Raw genomic sequence first — 17,972 nt, forward strand, 5'->3', positions numbered from 1 at the left:
CTCATTTGTCATCTTGAGTTGAAACTTGACTGTCTGATTGCTTAGAAAAGTAATAACACCACTAAACTAATCTAATACTTAAGGTTAATTGTCTGTTCAAATAAACAGTAATAGTGGCACTTGCTTTTGCAAACACTCCAGAACATTCCTCACAGCCTTTCATTCACGTCTGATTAAATATGGCGTCTATACTCACTAAGGTTCATTGATTCTCTTGCTGAGCGAATCTTTCACTCATGTGAATCCTACCAAACTAACCTGCTGCACATTTCTCATGATTCCTTCAAGATGTTAAACAACACAGGGTTGTGAATCAGAAGTGAGAACTGCAGAGCTTTTAATGCCTCATAAATCTAATTTCATATAGTGGAAGTTTGATTGATGACTTTTTATATACTCAAATGTTTCATGACTGTAAACAATTTCATATTACTATGCTTTTATGCACTAATTCAAACCTCGTGCTTGAGTTAGCCATGTGGAAGGATCACAAAAGGCACTAATTAAGTAAAAAAAAAAAAAAAAATTGAATCCAAATTTCAAACACATTTTTCTGTCAAATCCTTTTTAATTATAGCCAAACTCTTGCACCCAAAACAAGTCATAATTAATTTTTTTTCATGACAATTTTCACTCTCTCTCTTATATTAAAATTCATTAATAGGTTGTTTTTGCTAGTTTATAATTAAGCCGTTATGTAAATGAACCTGGTTATGATTGGCTAATCTTGGCATATGGTTCATTCATCAGAGCTGGTCAGTTAATTAACAATAATGATTATTATGATTATTGTTACTCATTAAGAATTATTAATAATATTAACAGTTGTCTTTAATCATTTTATTTCTTAATATAATTTTAATAAACAACAGATGTCTAAGGTATCACCCTCAAGTATATCTATTTTATAATATTAAAATAGTAATATTAGAATAATAAACTAAATATTTAATGTCAATATTATTAACTATTCTAAATAAGGTCTCACCTAATAGTAGTATTCATAATAATCATTTTCTTTTTAATATTTAAATAATAATATTTTTTATAAGAATAAAATAATGTTGATTTAAAAATAAACTTTATTTAACTATAATATTGTTAACTATTCTAAACAAGGTCTCACTTCATAATAGTAGTAGTAATAATAATAATAATAATTTAATTTTTAATATTTTAATATTATTATTATTATTATAAATAAGGTCTAACTTCATAATAGTAGTGGTAATAATAATATTATTTTTTTCTATATTTAAATAATATTTTTTTAATATTAAAATAATTATGTTGCTTTAATAATAAACCTAATATTTAATTTTGATATTATTCAATTACCTCAAAATAGTAGCAGTAATAATACTATTTATAATTTAATTTGTAATATTTTAATATTATTAATTATTCTAAATAAGATCTCACCTCATTATAGTAGTAGTAATAATAATAACAGTTTTATTTTTAATATATAAATAATAATAATTTTATAATATTTAAATAATACCTCACAATAATGATGATAATAATACTTTTATTTCTAATATTGTTTCAGTAATATTTTAATTAAAAATATGAATTAATCTAATATATATATATTGATTTTGTTTTATTAATATTAAAATTTGTAAAAACATTTTGTTGTGGAAATGAAGCTGAAATAAAATTTAATAAAATTAAATAAAATTAAAGAAGTAAATGTAAAAAATAAAATAAAATATTAGATGAATAACAAACCAAAAGAACATTTACTAGAAACCACAAAGCAAATTTACTAGAAATTTAAGTTAAATTAAAATAAAAACTAAAAAGAGAAAAATAACAATAATAATATTACTAAAAACTATATAGTCTATAAATAATATTAAAATAGCACTAGTTCATATATAAACATGGGCTTCATTTTTAGTGGATATGTGATATCAAACCATAATTATAAACAATAATTATATAAACATAATTAAAAAGAAACACTAGTAAATGCATGAATGGACATAAAATATTGATTTTGTTATTGATTTTGAAGTATTTGACCACAGCATGCCATGATTGACCAATCAGAATGAATTATTCCAGAGATCCATTTAAGAGCAGGGCGTTGCCGTCTTCTATCTAAAGCACACAGCCAGTGATACTGCTGTTACATTATAAAGCCATAAATCGTATCAAGTTCCACTTAGTTTGGATTAGACAAAACCTTCCTAAGCTCTGTATCGAATCGCTGTTGGTGTGGCCGATGCGTCCTGCTACCATTCCAGAGCCATCAATCAGAGTTAATGACAGGCAGAGATGGGGAGTGTGTGTGTGACCGCAGGACAAGGGTGTTTAACCCCACCCATCCCATCCAGCTACTGCACAACCCACACACACGCACACACAGTAACTCCTCGTTCTTCACACCAAACTGCCACCGAGTGACACAAACATCAAGACGTCCTCTAAATGTCAATAACCAAAGCGCTCATCCATGCTAAACACTAAAAGTGTTTGAGTGTAAAGCGTGAAGCATAGGTTTATGTACAGTACTGTACTTAAACTTTAGGTACATAATCTCACAAAAACCTCCTTTGAGAACGTCCTTGTTGAGAAAAAGAAATAATTAAGATATAATAAAATACTATTAGTAATAGTAGTGTGTGTGTAGATTTTCTTTTTCCCCCCTTTGTGCCTAAAGAGCTCAATGTTTATAGAGCGCTAACACTAAGCTTGTAATCTCACACAAACATGCTCTTTCAGTGCAGCAATTACTTAGAGTCCCTCACCTAGTTGCACATGTGCCGTATGTTTGTCTATGAATCACAGCGGGTCCGTAACACCTTGTCAGCGTTGCTCATTTCCGCTGATTAACTCAACTGAGTCATTATGGTTTTGCTAGCGGAGAGGTAGACGGGAAGGGATTGGATTTTCTCCCTGCCGCCACACAGACAGGATCACCACTGCCTTGAGTACTGCTGTGGCAATCCTTGAAGTGGTTTTGCGCTCATAAGAGGGAGAATTGCTTTTTTTACCGTTTATGAGGCACCCGACGAATCCAACTCAGACAGGAGGGGCCGACAGGAGGGGAGAGGGCGGATGGGGGCCGGGTGGAAAAGGAAAACTGAGCAAATAAAGTAAATAGTCTTAACAAAAGTGATTTTTCTGTTTTAAGAAAGGGTCTTTGTGCTGAAACCCCACTGACTTGGTGTCGCACTGCATCATGGAAAACTAAAGGGGGAGGAAAAAATACAGTTTTTGAATAAAAAGCTTCCAAAAAAGGAGAAGTGTTTCACAAGCTGTTTGAATAACGGCTTCTTCCAGAAGCTCCCTGAACTTTGTGCCAAATGGTTTGGCTGTTGGTCGAGGGCGTTGTCCGTCTTACCTCGCTCTGCCAATGACAACAGAACAGCTCTACAAAACCCTTCACAAGACCTTTAGTTAAAAAAAAATGCTTCCTTTCCTTCCAGACTGACGCATCGGGTCTGTCCGTTACACTTTAATACATCTAATAAAACACGCTTTGCGAACAAATTGTACGTAGGGTTCACTGGAAGATTCAAAGCACAAACAACATGACATTTGTAGCTCAATGCGCACTGAAAAATCATGTCAAAGAAATTAAATTTGACCAGGAAATCTACATGCCAAACTGCCAAAAAACTCATATAAAGTCTGAAAATGTACAGATTTCCACAATGAAAATAATTACAGTTTAACATGATAATGACTTTTTCGTCATAAATATGTCACATTGAGAAAGTAAAATAGGTTGTAAAAAAGATTGTATTATACTGTAGAATATGGTATGGAGTTGAATTATAGAGCGTCATATATAGAGTTGGATTATAGAGTATTGCAGTATAGACTTGCCCTATCAAGTTGTTTTATATATGCTTTAGTGTTGTAGAGTTGCATTATAGAGCACAATGATGTAGTTACTTTATAGAGAGTGTTGTGCCATAGAGTTGCATTATAGAGCGTCATATATAGAGTTGCATTATAGTGTTATCCAGTATAGACATAAAGTTGCTTTATAGACCTTTTAGTGTTGTAGAGTTGCATTATAGAGGACCATGATGCATTTACATTATTGTGTTTTGTGCCATAGAGTTGCATTATAGAGCGTCATATATAGAGTTGGATTAAAGAGAGTGTTGCAGAATAGACTTGCTCTATAAAGTTGCTTTATAGATGGTTTAGTGGTATAGAGTTGCATTATAAAGTGCCATGGTGTAGTTACTTTAGATGACGCTCTATAATGCAACTCTATGGCACAACATACTCTATAGAGTTGCATTATAGTGTTTTGCAGTATAGACTTGCTCTATAAAGTTGCTTTATAGATGCTTTAGTGGTATAGAGTTGCATTATAAAGTGCCATGGTGTAGTTACTTTAGATGACGCTCTATAATGCAACTCTATGGCACAACATACTCTATAGAGTTGCATTATAGTGTTTTGCAGTATAGACTTGCTCTATAAAGTTGCTTTATAGATGCTTTAGTGTTGTAGAGTTGCATTTTAGAGCAACACGGTGTAGTTACTTTATAGAGTGTTGTGCCATAGAGTTGAATTATAGAGCATCATATATAGAGTTGGATTATAGAGTGTGTTGCAGTATAGACTTGCTCTTTAAAGTAGTTTATAGACCCTTTAGTGTTGTAGAGTTGCATTTTAGAGCAACATGATATAGTTACTTTTTGTAAAAAAGGTTGTTCTGTACTGTAGAATGTGTTGTGGTATGGAGTTGAATTATAGAGCGTCATATATAGAGTTGGATTATAGAGTGTTTTGGAGTATAGATTTGCTCTATAAAGTGGCTTTATAGATGCTTTAGTGTTATAGAGTTGCATTATAAAGTGCCATGGTGTAGTTACTTTATAGAGTGTGTTGTGCCATAGAGTTGCATTATAGAGCGTCATCTAGAGTTGCATTATAGTGTTTTGCAGTATAGACTTGCTCTATAAAGTTGCTTTATATATGCTTTAGTGTTATAGAGTTACATTATTGAGCACAATGGTGTAGTTACTTTATAGAGTGTGTTTTAGTACGGATTTGCACTATATTGTTGCATTATAGAGGGTTGTGGTATAGAGTTGCTTTATAGACCCTTTAACATTGTAGAGCTGCATTATAGAGCACCAGAGTTACTTTTTAGAGTGTGTTGTGTCATAGAGTTGCATTATAGAGTGTACTTCTGCATATTTGCTTTATAAACCTTGTTGCACTATAGAGTTGCGTTACAGAGCGTCATGGTATAAAGTTGTTACAGAGCATGTTGCACCACAGAGTTGCATTACAGAGCGTACTCCTGCTCTATAGAGTTACGTTATAGAGCACTGGGGTATAAATTGAGCCATATAGTTGTATTGTACGTATTGAGTGTTTTGCTATATAGAGTTGCTTTAATTTTTTGTTATAGAGCATCACTGTATAAAGTTACGTTACAGAGCAAGTTGTGCCATAGAGTTGCATTATAGAGCATGTTGCGATATAGAGTTTCTTTATAGACACTGTTGTGCTGTAGAGTTGTGTTATAGAGCATCATGATGTGGAGTTATGCTATAGAGTGTATTGCAATATAGAGCATGTTGCTGTATATAGTTACTGTATACACCCTGTTGTGATATAGAGTTGTGTTAAACACCATGCTGATATGTAAAGTTACATCATTGAGCGTTGAGGTATTGAGTTTATAACCTATTTTATTCTTTTAAATATCAACAGGATTGGATTTTATCTATTAGGTACTAATTTGATCTTGAAAAACAGTCTAGATATGACAAGTAAAATTAAGATAAAAGAGCATGAAGACATGCAATAAATCATTCAAAATAAGTTCAGACACATGGATAAAAAAAGAAAATAGGCTTAGTTTTGATTTCATGTAATGAACTCTAACTCTATGAAAATCAACTTAAATGTTCTAATAAATGGACATTATATTGATGTAACTGTAAGCTTAAATGTTTTGGTAGAGTAAAACCCATCTAGAAGCCTAAAACAGAAGACACAACCACAGTCACGTGCCAATAAAGTGTGTATACACCGTCTTCAAGCATGTGTCATAAATTTCCACCAGATGTTTGTGAAAGGTTTTCAGATATTTCCTGTAAATCTGAGACTGTAAAATCCAGATATAGTCAGGAATTCTGAGCCATTAACTCAGTCACAGATGTTCGGTAATGCCTGAATCAGCCATTCCGACATCGCTCAATTTCACATCCGTTAAACGGAGTAAAGTTCAGCTTTGTCCTTGACTTTTTATAATAGGATTCATGCAGTTGTTTTCGTCTATCAATCTCACTTTTTCCACAACTTTGAAAGCATTTCATATTGCCAGACAGACTGCCAAGTTGAACTGGCGCTGTTCGGAAACTTGTGTTTGTTCTGTGCAATGTCCTGAAGCTGCATTCCTCCAACGTTACTTGTTCTACTGAGACGACACATGGAAAACTATTTACGATATTCACACTTTCGTACCAAAGTGGCTTACAAGAGAGTGAGCATTGTATTAGTGGAATGTAGAGAAGAACAGAAGTCAAATTCACCATCAAAATGCAGCTCTTCCCAAAGGCCACTTCAGGCCCTGCTCATTGGCGTGCATGCGGGATGAAAATATGGAATGATAATTAGATCTTTTCATTGTTTTTGAAGAACGCAGCTCGTCTCTTTCGCTTGCAGATGAAGTGTTTTGAAGGAGCTGCTTGGAATTCTCCCAGCAGATGCGCCCTTCGATTCCCTGACCTTCCCCAGAAGCTTCCAGACCTGACCAACATTCAGAGCTCCTCTGACTTCATTACGAGAGTTTATCGATTTAAACTCATGGCTGTTTACTGTGTGTTATGCAAACGGACTGTAGAGTAGCTGTTTGATTCATCTCCAGTGGTCTGTCTCACTTTTGGAGACCTTTTACTGGACTTTAACGTGGCTGGGTGGATTGTAATAGAGAACAGGTCAAACATTTATTTTGCATTCAGCTCTGAGGATCCAGTTTTAATGAGCAATGACATAACATTCTGCTTTTCATTATTGCAAAAAAACCCTAATATATAATAGATAACATGCCCTGTGGGGAATCGTTGAGATTCCAAAGCATTCCAGTGTTTATGTTGAGGACGGGGTCAGAATTCTGCAGAATTCAGAGACTGAACATGCAGCATTTAATGGCCTGGATTTAATTTGCCATTGACGGCAATTAAAATGATCCATATGGATTCTTAGCATGCAAACACCCAGAGAACACCCGGTTTGTGTCTGTGAGAGGACTGGAGCATTTGGTTAATAAATTCACATCGTTAGAGACCCCCAAACAGGAGGTTCATTTACGTCCACTGAGTTGCTAATGGCTAATTGCCCTGCTAATGTTTCCCCAAGAGGCTGGTGAAGTATTAGAGAACTTATTACCCCCCACCCACACACACTTCAAACAATGCACACAGTCCACACACTCTACACATACTCAATACACAGTGGCAGCAGTAGCTGTTTTTCCAAGTTGTGTTATCAGTTGTGTTGCATAAAATGGTGTTTTATAGACTATGTTGCACTATAGAGTTATGTTATAGCTTTGCACTGTATGTTATATAACTTTGCACTGTACAGTTTTGTTATACTGTAGAGTGTGTTGTGGTATACATTATAAAGTTACATTATAGAGTGTCATATTTAGTGTGTTGCATTATAGACTTGCTCTATAGACCCTTTAGGATCGTCTTTGCAATTTTAGGAGTTGCATTATAGAGCACCATGGTGTAGTTACTTTATAGGCCATATGTTGTGCCACAGTTGTACATATTGTGCCTATAGAGTTGCGTTATAGAGAGTGTTGCACTATAGAGTTGCTCTATAATGACCATGCTGCTGCATAGAGTTACTTTCTAGAGCACTGAGGTATTAAGTCACGTTAGAGAGAATTGCACAATAAAGTTGCATTATAGAGCACAGCAGAGTGGCTTTATAGACCATGATGCTGTATAAAGGTAAAGTCACATTAGAGAGAAATTTCACCATATAGTTGCATTATTGTTGTTATATAGAGTTGCTTTACACATGCTGTTGCACTTTAGAGTTGTGGTATAGAGCGTTACGGTATAAAGTTATTTTATAGAGCGTGTTGTGCAATAAAGTTGCATTATAGAGCATGCTGTGATATAGAGTTTCTCTGTAGACACTGTTGCACTATAGAGTTGCGTTATAGAGGGTCATAGTATAAATTTGTTATAGAGCATGTTGTGCCATAGAGTTGCATTATAGAGCTTGTTGCTATATAGAGTTGCCTTATACACACTGTTTATAGATATAGAGCATCATGGTATAATGTTATAAAGCGTGTTGCACAATAAAATTGCATTATAGAGCCATCATAGGGTAGAGTTTCGCAGTAGCGCATGTTGTGGTATGGAGTTGCATTATAGAGCATGTTGCAGTATAGAGTTGCTTTATAGACCATGTTGCTCTATAGAGTTGTGTTAATTGCACAATAAAGTTGTATTATAGAGTGTGTTGCTATATGTGACCCTGAACCACAAAATCAGCCATAAGGGTCAATTTATTGAAATTGAGATTTATACATCATTGGAAAGCTGAACAAATAAGCTTTCAATTGATGTTTGGTTTCATAGGATAGAGCAATACTTGGCTGAGATACCACTATTTGAAAATCTGAAATCTTAGGGTGCAAAAAAAAATCGAAATATTGAGAAAATTGGCTTTAAAGTTGTCCAAATGAAATTCTTAGCAATGCATATTACTAATCAAAAATTAAATTTTGCCATATTTACGGTTGGAAATGTACAAAATATCTTTACTTAATATCCTAATGATTTTTAGCATTAAAGAAAAACCAATAATTTTGACCCATACAATGTATTTTTGTGCAACTTAAGACTGGATTTGTGGTCCATTATAGAGCTTCACTGTATAAAGTTACGTTACAGAGCATGTTGCACCATAGAGTTGCGTTATAGAGCATATTGTCGTATAGAGTTTCTCTATAGACACTGTTGTGCTGTAGAGTTGTGTAAAGTTACGTTACAGAGCATGTTGCACCATAGAGTTGTGCTATAGACCATGTTGCGGTATGGAGTTGCATTATAGAGCATGCTGCTATATAGAGTTACTATACACACCCTGATGTGATATAGAGTTGTGTTATAGACCATGCTGCTATATAGAGTTACTATACACACCCTGTTGTGATATAGAGTTGTGTTATAGACCATGCTGCTATATAGAGTTACATTATAGAGCGTTGTGGTATAGAGTCGGGTTATAGACCATGCTGCTGTATAGAGTTACATTATAGAGCACCGCCGTATAGAGTTACGTTATAGAGTCACATTATATAGACCATGCTGCTGTATAGAGTTCATGTATTATAGAACGTTTTGTTATAGGGTTTTAGTACTTTTTGTTTTGTTTTCCAGTTAAATTATGTAAAAATCATTAAATAAATGAATTTACTTGAGACGCAATACTGCATTAGATATTAAGCGGTGTTTTCATTTATATTTTCTGAAAATGAATCCTAATATCTTATTCAGTGTTGCATATCAAGTAAATTGATCTTTTTTAAAGAATTTTGGAGGTTTAACTGAAAAGCAATTCAAGAAGACTAGTTAAAAAGTCATTAAGAAGTACGAAGACTATGTTGCTACGTTAAAGATGAAGTTGGGCTCCAGAGGTCTGTGACTGACAGCTTTCACCCTCCCCACCACTCTGCTCATATAATTCATTTCCTACAATTTATTTTAAGCTCCCAGAATCCTGCGATGACGGAATAACTGTGTCCCTGTGACTCACAGTAACAACCTGTTACCCCACCCAGTCTGCTAACAGCAGCCTCTGAGGCAGCACATGCCCCGTTTGAGAGTGGGTTATATTTATCCCCTCCGCTGCAGAAAGGCCCATCCCAGCGCTCCACTCTGTCTCCAGAGAGCGCCTTACTAAAGAGATGTTTGCAAATTACCCAGAACGCCTCTGGCTGGATGGAGGTTTAATGCAGGACAGAAGTCAGAGCTGACACGCAGGCATGCTAACGGCTACGTGAGGATCCCAGTGGAAAGTTAGTTCTTTTGCCTCTTCGTTCACAAACTCTAGCCAAACCAGAGAGTGCTGTAGCAAAGGAAGACTGGAAGATCACTCGCAGTTGAGACTGTTTACAAACTACAAAGTTCACAAAGAAAATTCCGTTCACACAGATGCTAGTTTTCAGGAAGTTGCTCTCTTTGAAGATTAAAAAGCTAATTACCACACTATTTACATTTCGGTTCCATAGTAAATCCAATACTGTTGTATTTTTTAAATACTAGTTACTTGTTACTAGTTGGATTTTCCATGGTACACACCTAAAGTAAAATGTAAATAGCATGGTAAACATTCAGTACTATAGTATACATCATAATATAACTAAAGAAGCTTCTAAAGAAGCACAGTTCTCCTGTTGCAATCATTTTTAGAACCTTTATTTTTAGTGCCTTCATGGGATTTGTAAGATTGAGAAACAGGAATTTATTTATATCTTACACCATATGCCATAAATGCTGTCTTGTGTAGATCACCACTGTAAAATATCTGTAGTTTTGTGAACTACAGATGTCTTTTCATCCAAAAATGGACTTCAGTCTCAGCAGTTGGACAGTTTTGCCCCTCTCTAGTGCGAGCAATACCACACTGTAAATGATCTTGTCAAGCCAGATAGTGGCTGCTGGCCTAGTTTCCTGATCAGCAGACTGGAAAGCTTTGTCTCTGAGGAAACTGTGTGATGTTGTGGTGTTATTTGTGCTGTCTCATGAAGATGACTTCCCCTCAGGGACTCCACCAGGCCAACTTAATTTAATCACTCAACAAGTTTTAAACTTTCACTGTTAACCCGTGAGGCTCTCATTCGTTAAAGTAATGCGAACCCTTCCAGATGTTACATCATAAGCAGCTCAATTAGAACAGAATTGAATCATTTTCAAAATCTAAATCCTACTGTTTCGAACATCTGTGAAGTTCAGGGTTAAGTCTCAATTTCTGAGATACAAAAAAAGATATGTGACATGCCGCTAGGATGTGTGTATGTTCAGGTCTGTTTATGAAGTAATAGCAGAGTGAGGATCTCGAAGATAAATTTAACCTTATCTATTGTGACAGTGATTTGGCCAAGAGCCACCACGGGGACGACTGCCCGGACCACGTCGTATATAAACCCACAAACCTTCTCTGTCTCCGTGGTGCCACATGAGATTCCGTTGGATGAATATGAAATGACAGGAATATGGAGTATGGAGTTTATCTCTTCCCTACGGTCTAGTGTTGTCGGGGTTGTGTGTGTGCGTGCACTGTGTTTCATGCTGACAGATCATTTATTGAGGAGGACAGTGAGGAGGGAAAGTCTCAAGCATCAGGGTTTCAAACTTTCTGCATTGATTCCTGTGTGGGCGGCAGGTTTCCATGGGGACTGCAAACGGAAACGATGTAGACCCTACCTCAACTACCGGAGAAGAGTTAGTCTCAAATAGCTAGATGTTTGACTATCAGCATAAAGTCTAGCTTATTCTGGCCGAAGAACCATTCACCAAGGCAGAAAAGGGTAGGGCTGGGTAAAAATATTTATTATTTGTGATCTAGTTGATGCAAAGCTTCAACACAAGAGCACAATAAATCCTATTTTATTTGAGTTATGAAAGTATGATATAATGCTAAGAAATGTCTTTCAAATCAGTTGGACTCGCAGGCTGCACACAAAAACAACACGCAACGTGACCAGTGTAGTTTGATTCACAAACAAATGACTCTTATGAACCAGTACTTTTTAGTGAATCAAACACATACTGCATGACCAGTGCAGTCCAATTTACAAACAAATGATTCTTGTGCACCAGTTCTTTTTATTAAATCAACCTCACTCTAACAAATGATTTTCATTAACTACTACTTTATAGAGAATCAAACACAAACTGTATGGCCAGTGTAGACCAAGTTACAAATGGATGACTCTCGCATGAACCGGATCATTTTAGTGAATCAAACACATATACTGTGTGACCAGTGTAGTCCAGTTTATGTACAAATGACTCTTATGAACCAGCTCTTTTTAATGAATTAACCTCATACTGCACAACTAGTGTGGTGCAGTTTGAGAACGAATTACTCTTATAAACTGGTTCATTTAGTGAATCAAAAGTATACTGCATGACCAGTGTAGTCCAATTTACAAACAAATGGCTCTTATGAACCTGTTCTTTTTAATGAATCAGCCTCACACTGTGCAACTAGTGTGGTCCAGTTTGTGAACAAATGACTCATGAACTGGTTCATTTTAGGAATTAACCTCAAACTGTACAACCAGTGTGGTGCAGTTTGTGAACAAATGACTCTTATGAACTGATTCATTTAGTGAATTAAACACATGTCACATGACCACTGTGGTCCATTTAAGAACACATGACTCTTATAAAACAATTATTTTTAGTGAATCAAAAACATACTGCACGACCAGTGTAGTCCAATTTTCAAACAAGTGACTCTTATGAACCAGTTCTTTTTAATGAATTAAACTCACACTGCACAACTACTGTAGTGTGGTCCAGTTTGTGAACAAATGACTCTCATGAACTGGTGCACGGCCAGTGTAGTCCAATTTATGAACAACTGACTCTTATGAACCAGTTCTTCTTAATGAATTAACCTCAAACTGTCACAACCAGTGTGCTGCAGTTTGTGAACAAATGACTCTTATGAACTGGTTCATTTAGTGAATCAAAACACATGCTGCATGACCACTGTGGTCTAATTTACGAACACATGACTCTTATGAAACAGTTCTTTTTAGTGAATCAAACATAGTCCAATTTACAAACACATGACTGTTATGAAACAGTTATTTTTAGTGAATCAAACACATACTGCACAACCAGTGTGGTTCTTTTTGTGAACAAATGATTCTTTTGAATCGGTTCATTTTGTGAATCAAACACATGGCCACTGTAGTCTGAATTGCGAACACATGACTCTTATGAAACAGTTCTTCTTAGTGAACCAAACACATACTTCATGGCCAGTGTAGTCCAATTCATGAACAAATGACTCTTATGAACTATTTATTTTTAATGAATCAACCTGACATTGTGCAACCAGTTTGTTAACAAATTACTCTTATGAGACAGTTATTTTTAGTGAATCAAAACCCATTGTTCATGACCAGTGTAGTCCAACTTACGAACAAATGACTCTTAAGAACCGGCTCTTTTTAATAAATCAACCTCATAGCATGCAACCAGTGTAGTTCAGCTTGTGAACAAATGACTCTTCTGAACTGATTCATTTAGTGAATCAAACATACTGCACGACCAGTGTAGTCCAATTCATGAACACATGACTCTTATGAAGCAATTATTTTTAGTGATTCAAACACATACTTTGCAGCCAGTTAAATCCAGTTCCTATAGTTCAATTTAATAAGTTACTAGTGTGAATTAGTCTGAAACTGAAGTTAAATCTAAAATCTTAAATCTAAAATTAGTAGCCTAAAATGGATGGACAGATTTATGACTTTCTTTCTGTGTGGCACATTAATTCTATACAAGGTCCACTTATAATCTTGAAACATTCGTCCCATTATCTGATCACAAACAGCAGACCGCTGAGAGATCAGCAAAGATAAATGTTTGCCTTCTGTTTCTGAGACGCCCCTTGTCGCGCTGGAAACAGCGGCTCTCTCTGAGACCCGCCAAACTAATCTCATCAATTTACAAATGCAAATATTATGTTTATTAATCTAATGTGCAGAGCTGTACAAACATTTATTACCCTGCCAACTACCCAGACTCAAACATATGCACTGCTGCAAACACAACACGTATCCACACACTCCTTGTATAGCCTAAAATGCTTACCAGCTCACAGGCCTGTTTGTGTAGCATGTTGCCTTGGCAACAGACATCATCTCGGAGGTTTCATAGTCCACTGATGTAACTGGTACACTGCTTACTGAGTCAATGATATCTGATTCACTATGATTCAGTCTCCCAAGCCTGATAATTCAAGTGTCCATGAAATGTAATTTTCTAAATGTGTGTTATTGATCTCACTATGAACAATTCATTCATGTGTATATTTCTCTTTTTGTAACATTTGCATCAACCTTGTAATTTTTGGGCAAACTGGATCTTACGATAAAACAATAGTGATGCATGCCAGACTTTTCAAATTATCACATAAACCCGCTCTTTTATCACAATCCACTGCAAGCTCACATTCAGAGCCGCCTCCATCCAGTTAACAATCAATGGATAGAACCCTTCCCTAAATTTATTTATAGGCTAATTGATTTCTCTCAATGTACATCACAATTTTACTTTTATTGCGATTTTAAAGGTATAATCCATTTTTTTCTATTTTAGTAGCTTGACTGTAAAAATATTGTTTCCAAATAGGTTTCCCAAACACTTCTACCATCTATCAATCAAACAGGAAGCCCCGCCCTGAACTCAAGCCATTGGTCGATTACTGAAGCAAACAATGTTGAAAGTGCTATAGAACTACAGACTCTCTCCTATGTTATCCAATATGTTCATGTCTTTCTTTCTTCAGTTGAAAAGAATTTAAGGTTTTTGAAGAAAACATTCCAGGATTTTTCTCCATATAGTGGACTTCAATGGGAATCAGTGGGTTAAAGGTCCAAATTGCAGATTCAATGCAGCTTCAGAGGGCTCTACATGATACCAGCAAGATATGAGGGTCTCATCTAGCGAAACGATCTGTCATTTTCCCAAAAAAAAAAAAAAAAAAAATGTATAGGGTACAACGGGGCTAAAGTCACACCCTAAGAAAAAAATTAGCTTTTTACTGTGCCCAAAGTGTATGATTGCAGGAAAATATATACGTTTATATTGAACGTTTATGCAGCAGATTTTGTGTAAAAACAAATCATATAAGTTGTTTATTTTGTTTAAAAATTGTATAAATGTATGAGTTGGCAAAGGCGGGCCTTTTACCCCAAGCATAGGGGTAAATATGATTAATAGATATGATTAATATGTTTTCAAATATGATGGTTTCATTCTAAAAATGGGGATTATCTTTAAGATGGACACCCAACATAATATATGATATTTACCATCTGCATCTAACAATGTCATGTCAACAAATAGAAAAGTCAGCCTTCTATTAATTATCATGTTAACTATTGTTCCTTTTAGTCCCAACTTTTACATATTCTTTCGTTATTTAAAAACTGTTGCTTTAATTATCTTAAACAAAACTGAATAAAAGTCATTAAGAAGACCTTTGTCTCAAGAGATATTCAAGACTTCTAGCAATTCTCATTTGCTACTAAACATCAAATGTTAGATTAAGTAAGCACGTAATCGACTTTGCGCTTTGCGTCAAGCATCAGCCAAAATTGCATGTGTATCTTGAAAAGCGGATGGTTTGGAAAGTAGGGCTGCTCGATTTTGGCAAAAATCATAATCACGATTATTTTGGTCAATATTGTAATCACGATTATTTAACACGATTATGACTGGGTCCAAAACTTTATATTAGTGATTCATTTAAAGAGAGCAGAAAAAAAGATACAAATAAAAAAGCAATGCTTTAAAAAAAAAAACATACTGTTACACACATATTTTTTATTCTCAATTGTTTATGATCATTTAAGACATAACTGACAAGGGTTTACATGAATATTCGCCTCATTTTGAAATATTTTTGCGTGTATTTGACCGTTTAGGCACACACCTTGAGCTAAAAGATAACTTTACATGTCCGTGTTCTGCTCCGTATCTGAACGCATACACAGAACAGGGCAAGTTTTCTTACGCGCTATTAAAAACACATCAAAGAAACATTAATAAATCAAACACCCGTTTTTTGAAAGTCACGTTACATGATTCAGCTGATTTGCATGTGAAATTAGGCTTTTATGGAGGAGCGAAAGCGCACCACTGGTAAGGGGGCGGAATGGGGCGCAATAATCGTTTCATCTCGATTACTGCATTTTCATGATCGTTTGAAGCAGAAATTGAAATCGAAACCGAATTTCCATTAATTGCACAGCCCTATTGGAAAGTGATACGGCACGTTTTTCTGCCATCTAGAGGTTTGGAGGAAAAAAGATCGAAGGCGCCTTTTACCCCGGGGCGCCTTTAGCCCCGTTGTTCCCTAAATATTAGAAAATCATGTTAAAATCTATCAAAGAATGTTTATTTGTCTGTCTTGGCCCTTACAATAAAAAGAAAGATTTCATTGATTTACATTCCAAGCAATCAGATTTTCATTGATCTTTTTGGCCATATAAATATTAGCATCTGCACCAAGTTGCATATTTTTGCTCAGTGCTCAAAATATGTTTTTTTTTCCCTCATGAAATATGAGTTCCATGTTCTATCATACTATATAAAGCCTGATGTGTCAATGATGAAAACTTTTTCAAGATCCAAAGGTTCTATTTCCAAAAATTGGTTATTTTTGGAACTATTCATCATAAATCAGGCTTAACACGGTTAAAATCATCCAGATCTATTCCAGACAGTTCGACACAACTTTACTCTGAACATCTGCTTGTGCCACGCCCTGCCACGCCCACCTTGCCACGCCCGAACTACAATTCAGCATTGATTTTCACTATTTTCCAACCACTCTTACTCATATTTCCACACATGGTCCTCGTGTGGTTTTTAACAAAACAGGACGTGGATGCCAAAACATTCTTGCTAGTCTACCAGCTCAAACGCACACTGTAGATCATTTGCCGGTGTAGCCGTTTTCTCTGCTGTCATGTGAGTTTATGGCAGCTGGTGATGGAGAAACGCTTTGATCCGAAGCTAAACAACGGTCACTTCAGTGCAACTTTAACTCACGCGCTAATTAGACTGCAGGTCTCACAGGCGCCGCTAAAGACCTCGGAGCGGAAAAGCAAGAACATCTGTGCGTAGGGCAGCTGATCCACACCTCTGAAAGTGACTCTTTATTTCAGGACCTCTGATCTGCGAGAGCTCCTGCCAGACTGCCCAATGCACGCAAAGAGCCCTCAACGGAAGCACGAAAAGGAGGGGGCGCCCCGAACTGTGGGCTTATTGTACACCGGCAGAACAGACTCAAGCCTCACAAGTATGAATGAGTTTTTCTGTGAGGGGAGGTTTGCTTCAACATGCATTTTGAGATGTTTGAAGCTTCTCCATTGAGCTTGAGCTCCATATTTTTGCAGAATACACAATAATGCAACTTTTTAAAAACGTTTGCTCAAATATTCAAACACATATAATGCAACACTGGCTTATTAAACATAATACACAGAGATTGGTCTTACCTCCATTGGCGGTCTGGAGCAGGTATAGCAGTGCCAGAAAGAGTGCAGACAGGAGCGGACACAGGGCGCTCATCTTGCCACTTTAGTCCGAGTCTCAGAGTCTCTGTGGCCACTTTGGGACCTGGAACGTGTGCGGGGTGTACTCATAGAGGGGGCGGGACGGACACAGATGAAAATGATACCCTGAACCCCCCCAAATAGAAAGAGAAAACCGGCCCCTTACGCACAAACACACCCCTGCCCAGCCCTGCAACGCCCCTCTGGAAAAACTACACCTCTTTTTCTTCTTTCCTACACTTCTCCACCCCCAATTTCCATCCTCTCTGCTCTGTTAAATGATTCAGCATTCATTCAAAAAGCAGACCTCAATGTTCCTCTAAACTTTTAAGGATCTGAAGATTGGATGAAAAACAATGTGTGAAGTAATCACAGATGTTGTTTTAGAAACCATAATATCATACATTCTCTTGGCATCTATGATGATCTATGAGCTTTAACATACTTGGAACCTTCAATTCATCACACAAAAGGTTCTTTATAGTGCAAAAATGTTCTTCACATTCAGAAAAATTATTATTTTATCATCTTTTCATTCAAAATGGTTTGTCTATGGCATCACTGCAAAACCCCATTTTGGAAACACTAATTTTATCTTGGAGTAGTGAGGAACCAACCAAAACACCCTGGTAACCCGCATAGC

The 17,972-nt window shown here is 36.1% G+C and overlaps 1 protein-coding gene across 1 annotated transcript in view; it reads right to left on the minus strand.

Moving 5' to 3' along the window:
• cspg4 (chondroitin sulfate proteoglycan 4) overlaps positions 1 to 17,345 on the minus strand; it is a 71,950-nt gene extending 54,605 nt beyond the window's left edge. The window contains exon 1 of the mRNA XM_073832042.1: positions 17,273 to 17,345. Coding sequence (XP_073688143.1) covers positions 17,273 to 17,345 — 73 coding nt within the window. The remainder of the gene's footprint in view (positions 1 to 17,272) is intronic.
• Positions 17,346 to 17,972: the final 627 nt, after the last annotated feature.

This window comes from Garra rufa, chromosome 25, assembly GCF_049309525.1.
Source record: "Garra rufa chromosome 25, GarRuf1.0, whole genome shotgun sequence".
Classification (NCBI taxonomy): Eukaryota; Metazoa; Chordata; class Actinopteri; order Cypriniformes; family Cyprinidae; genus Garra; species Garra rufa.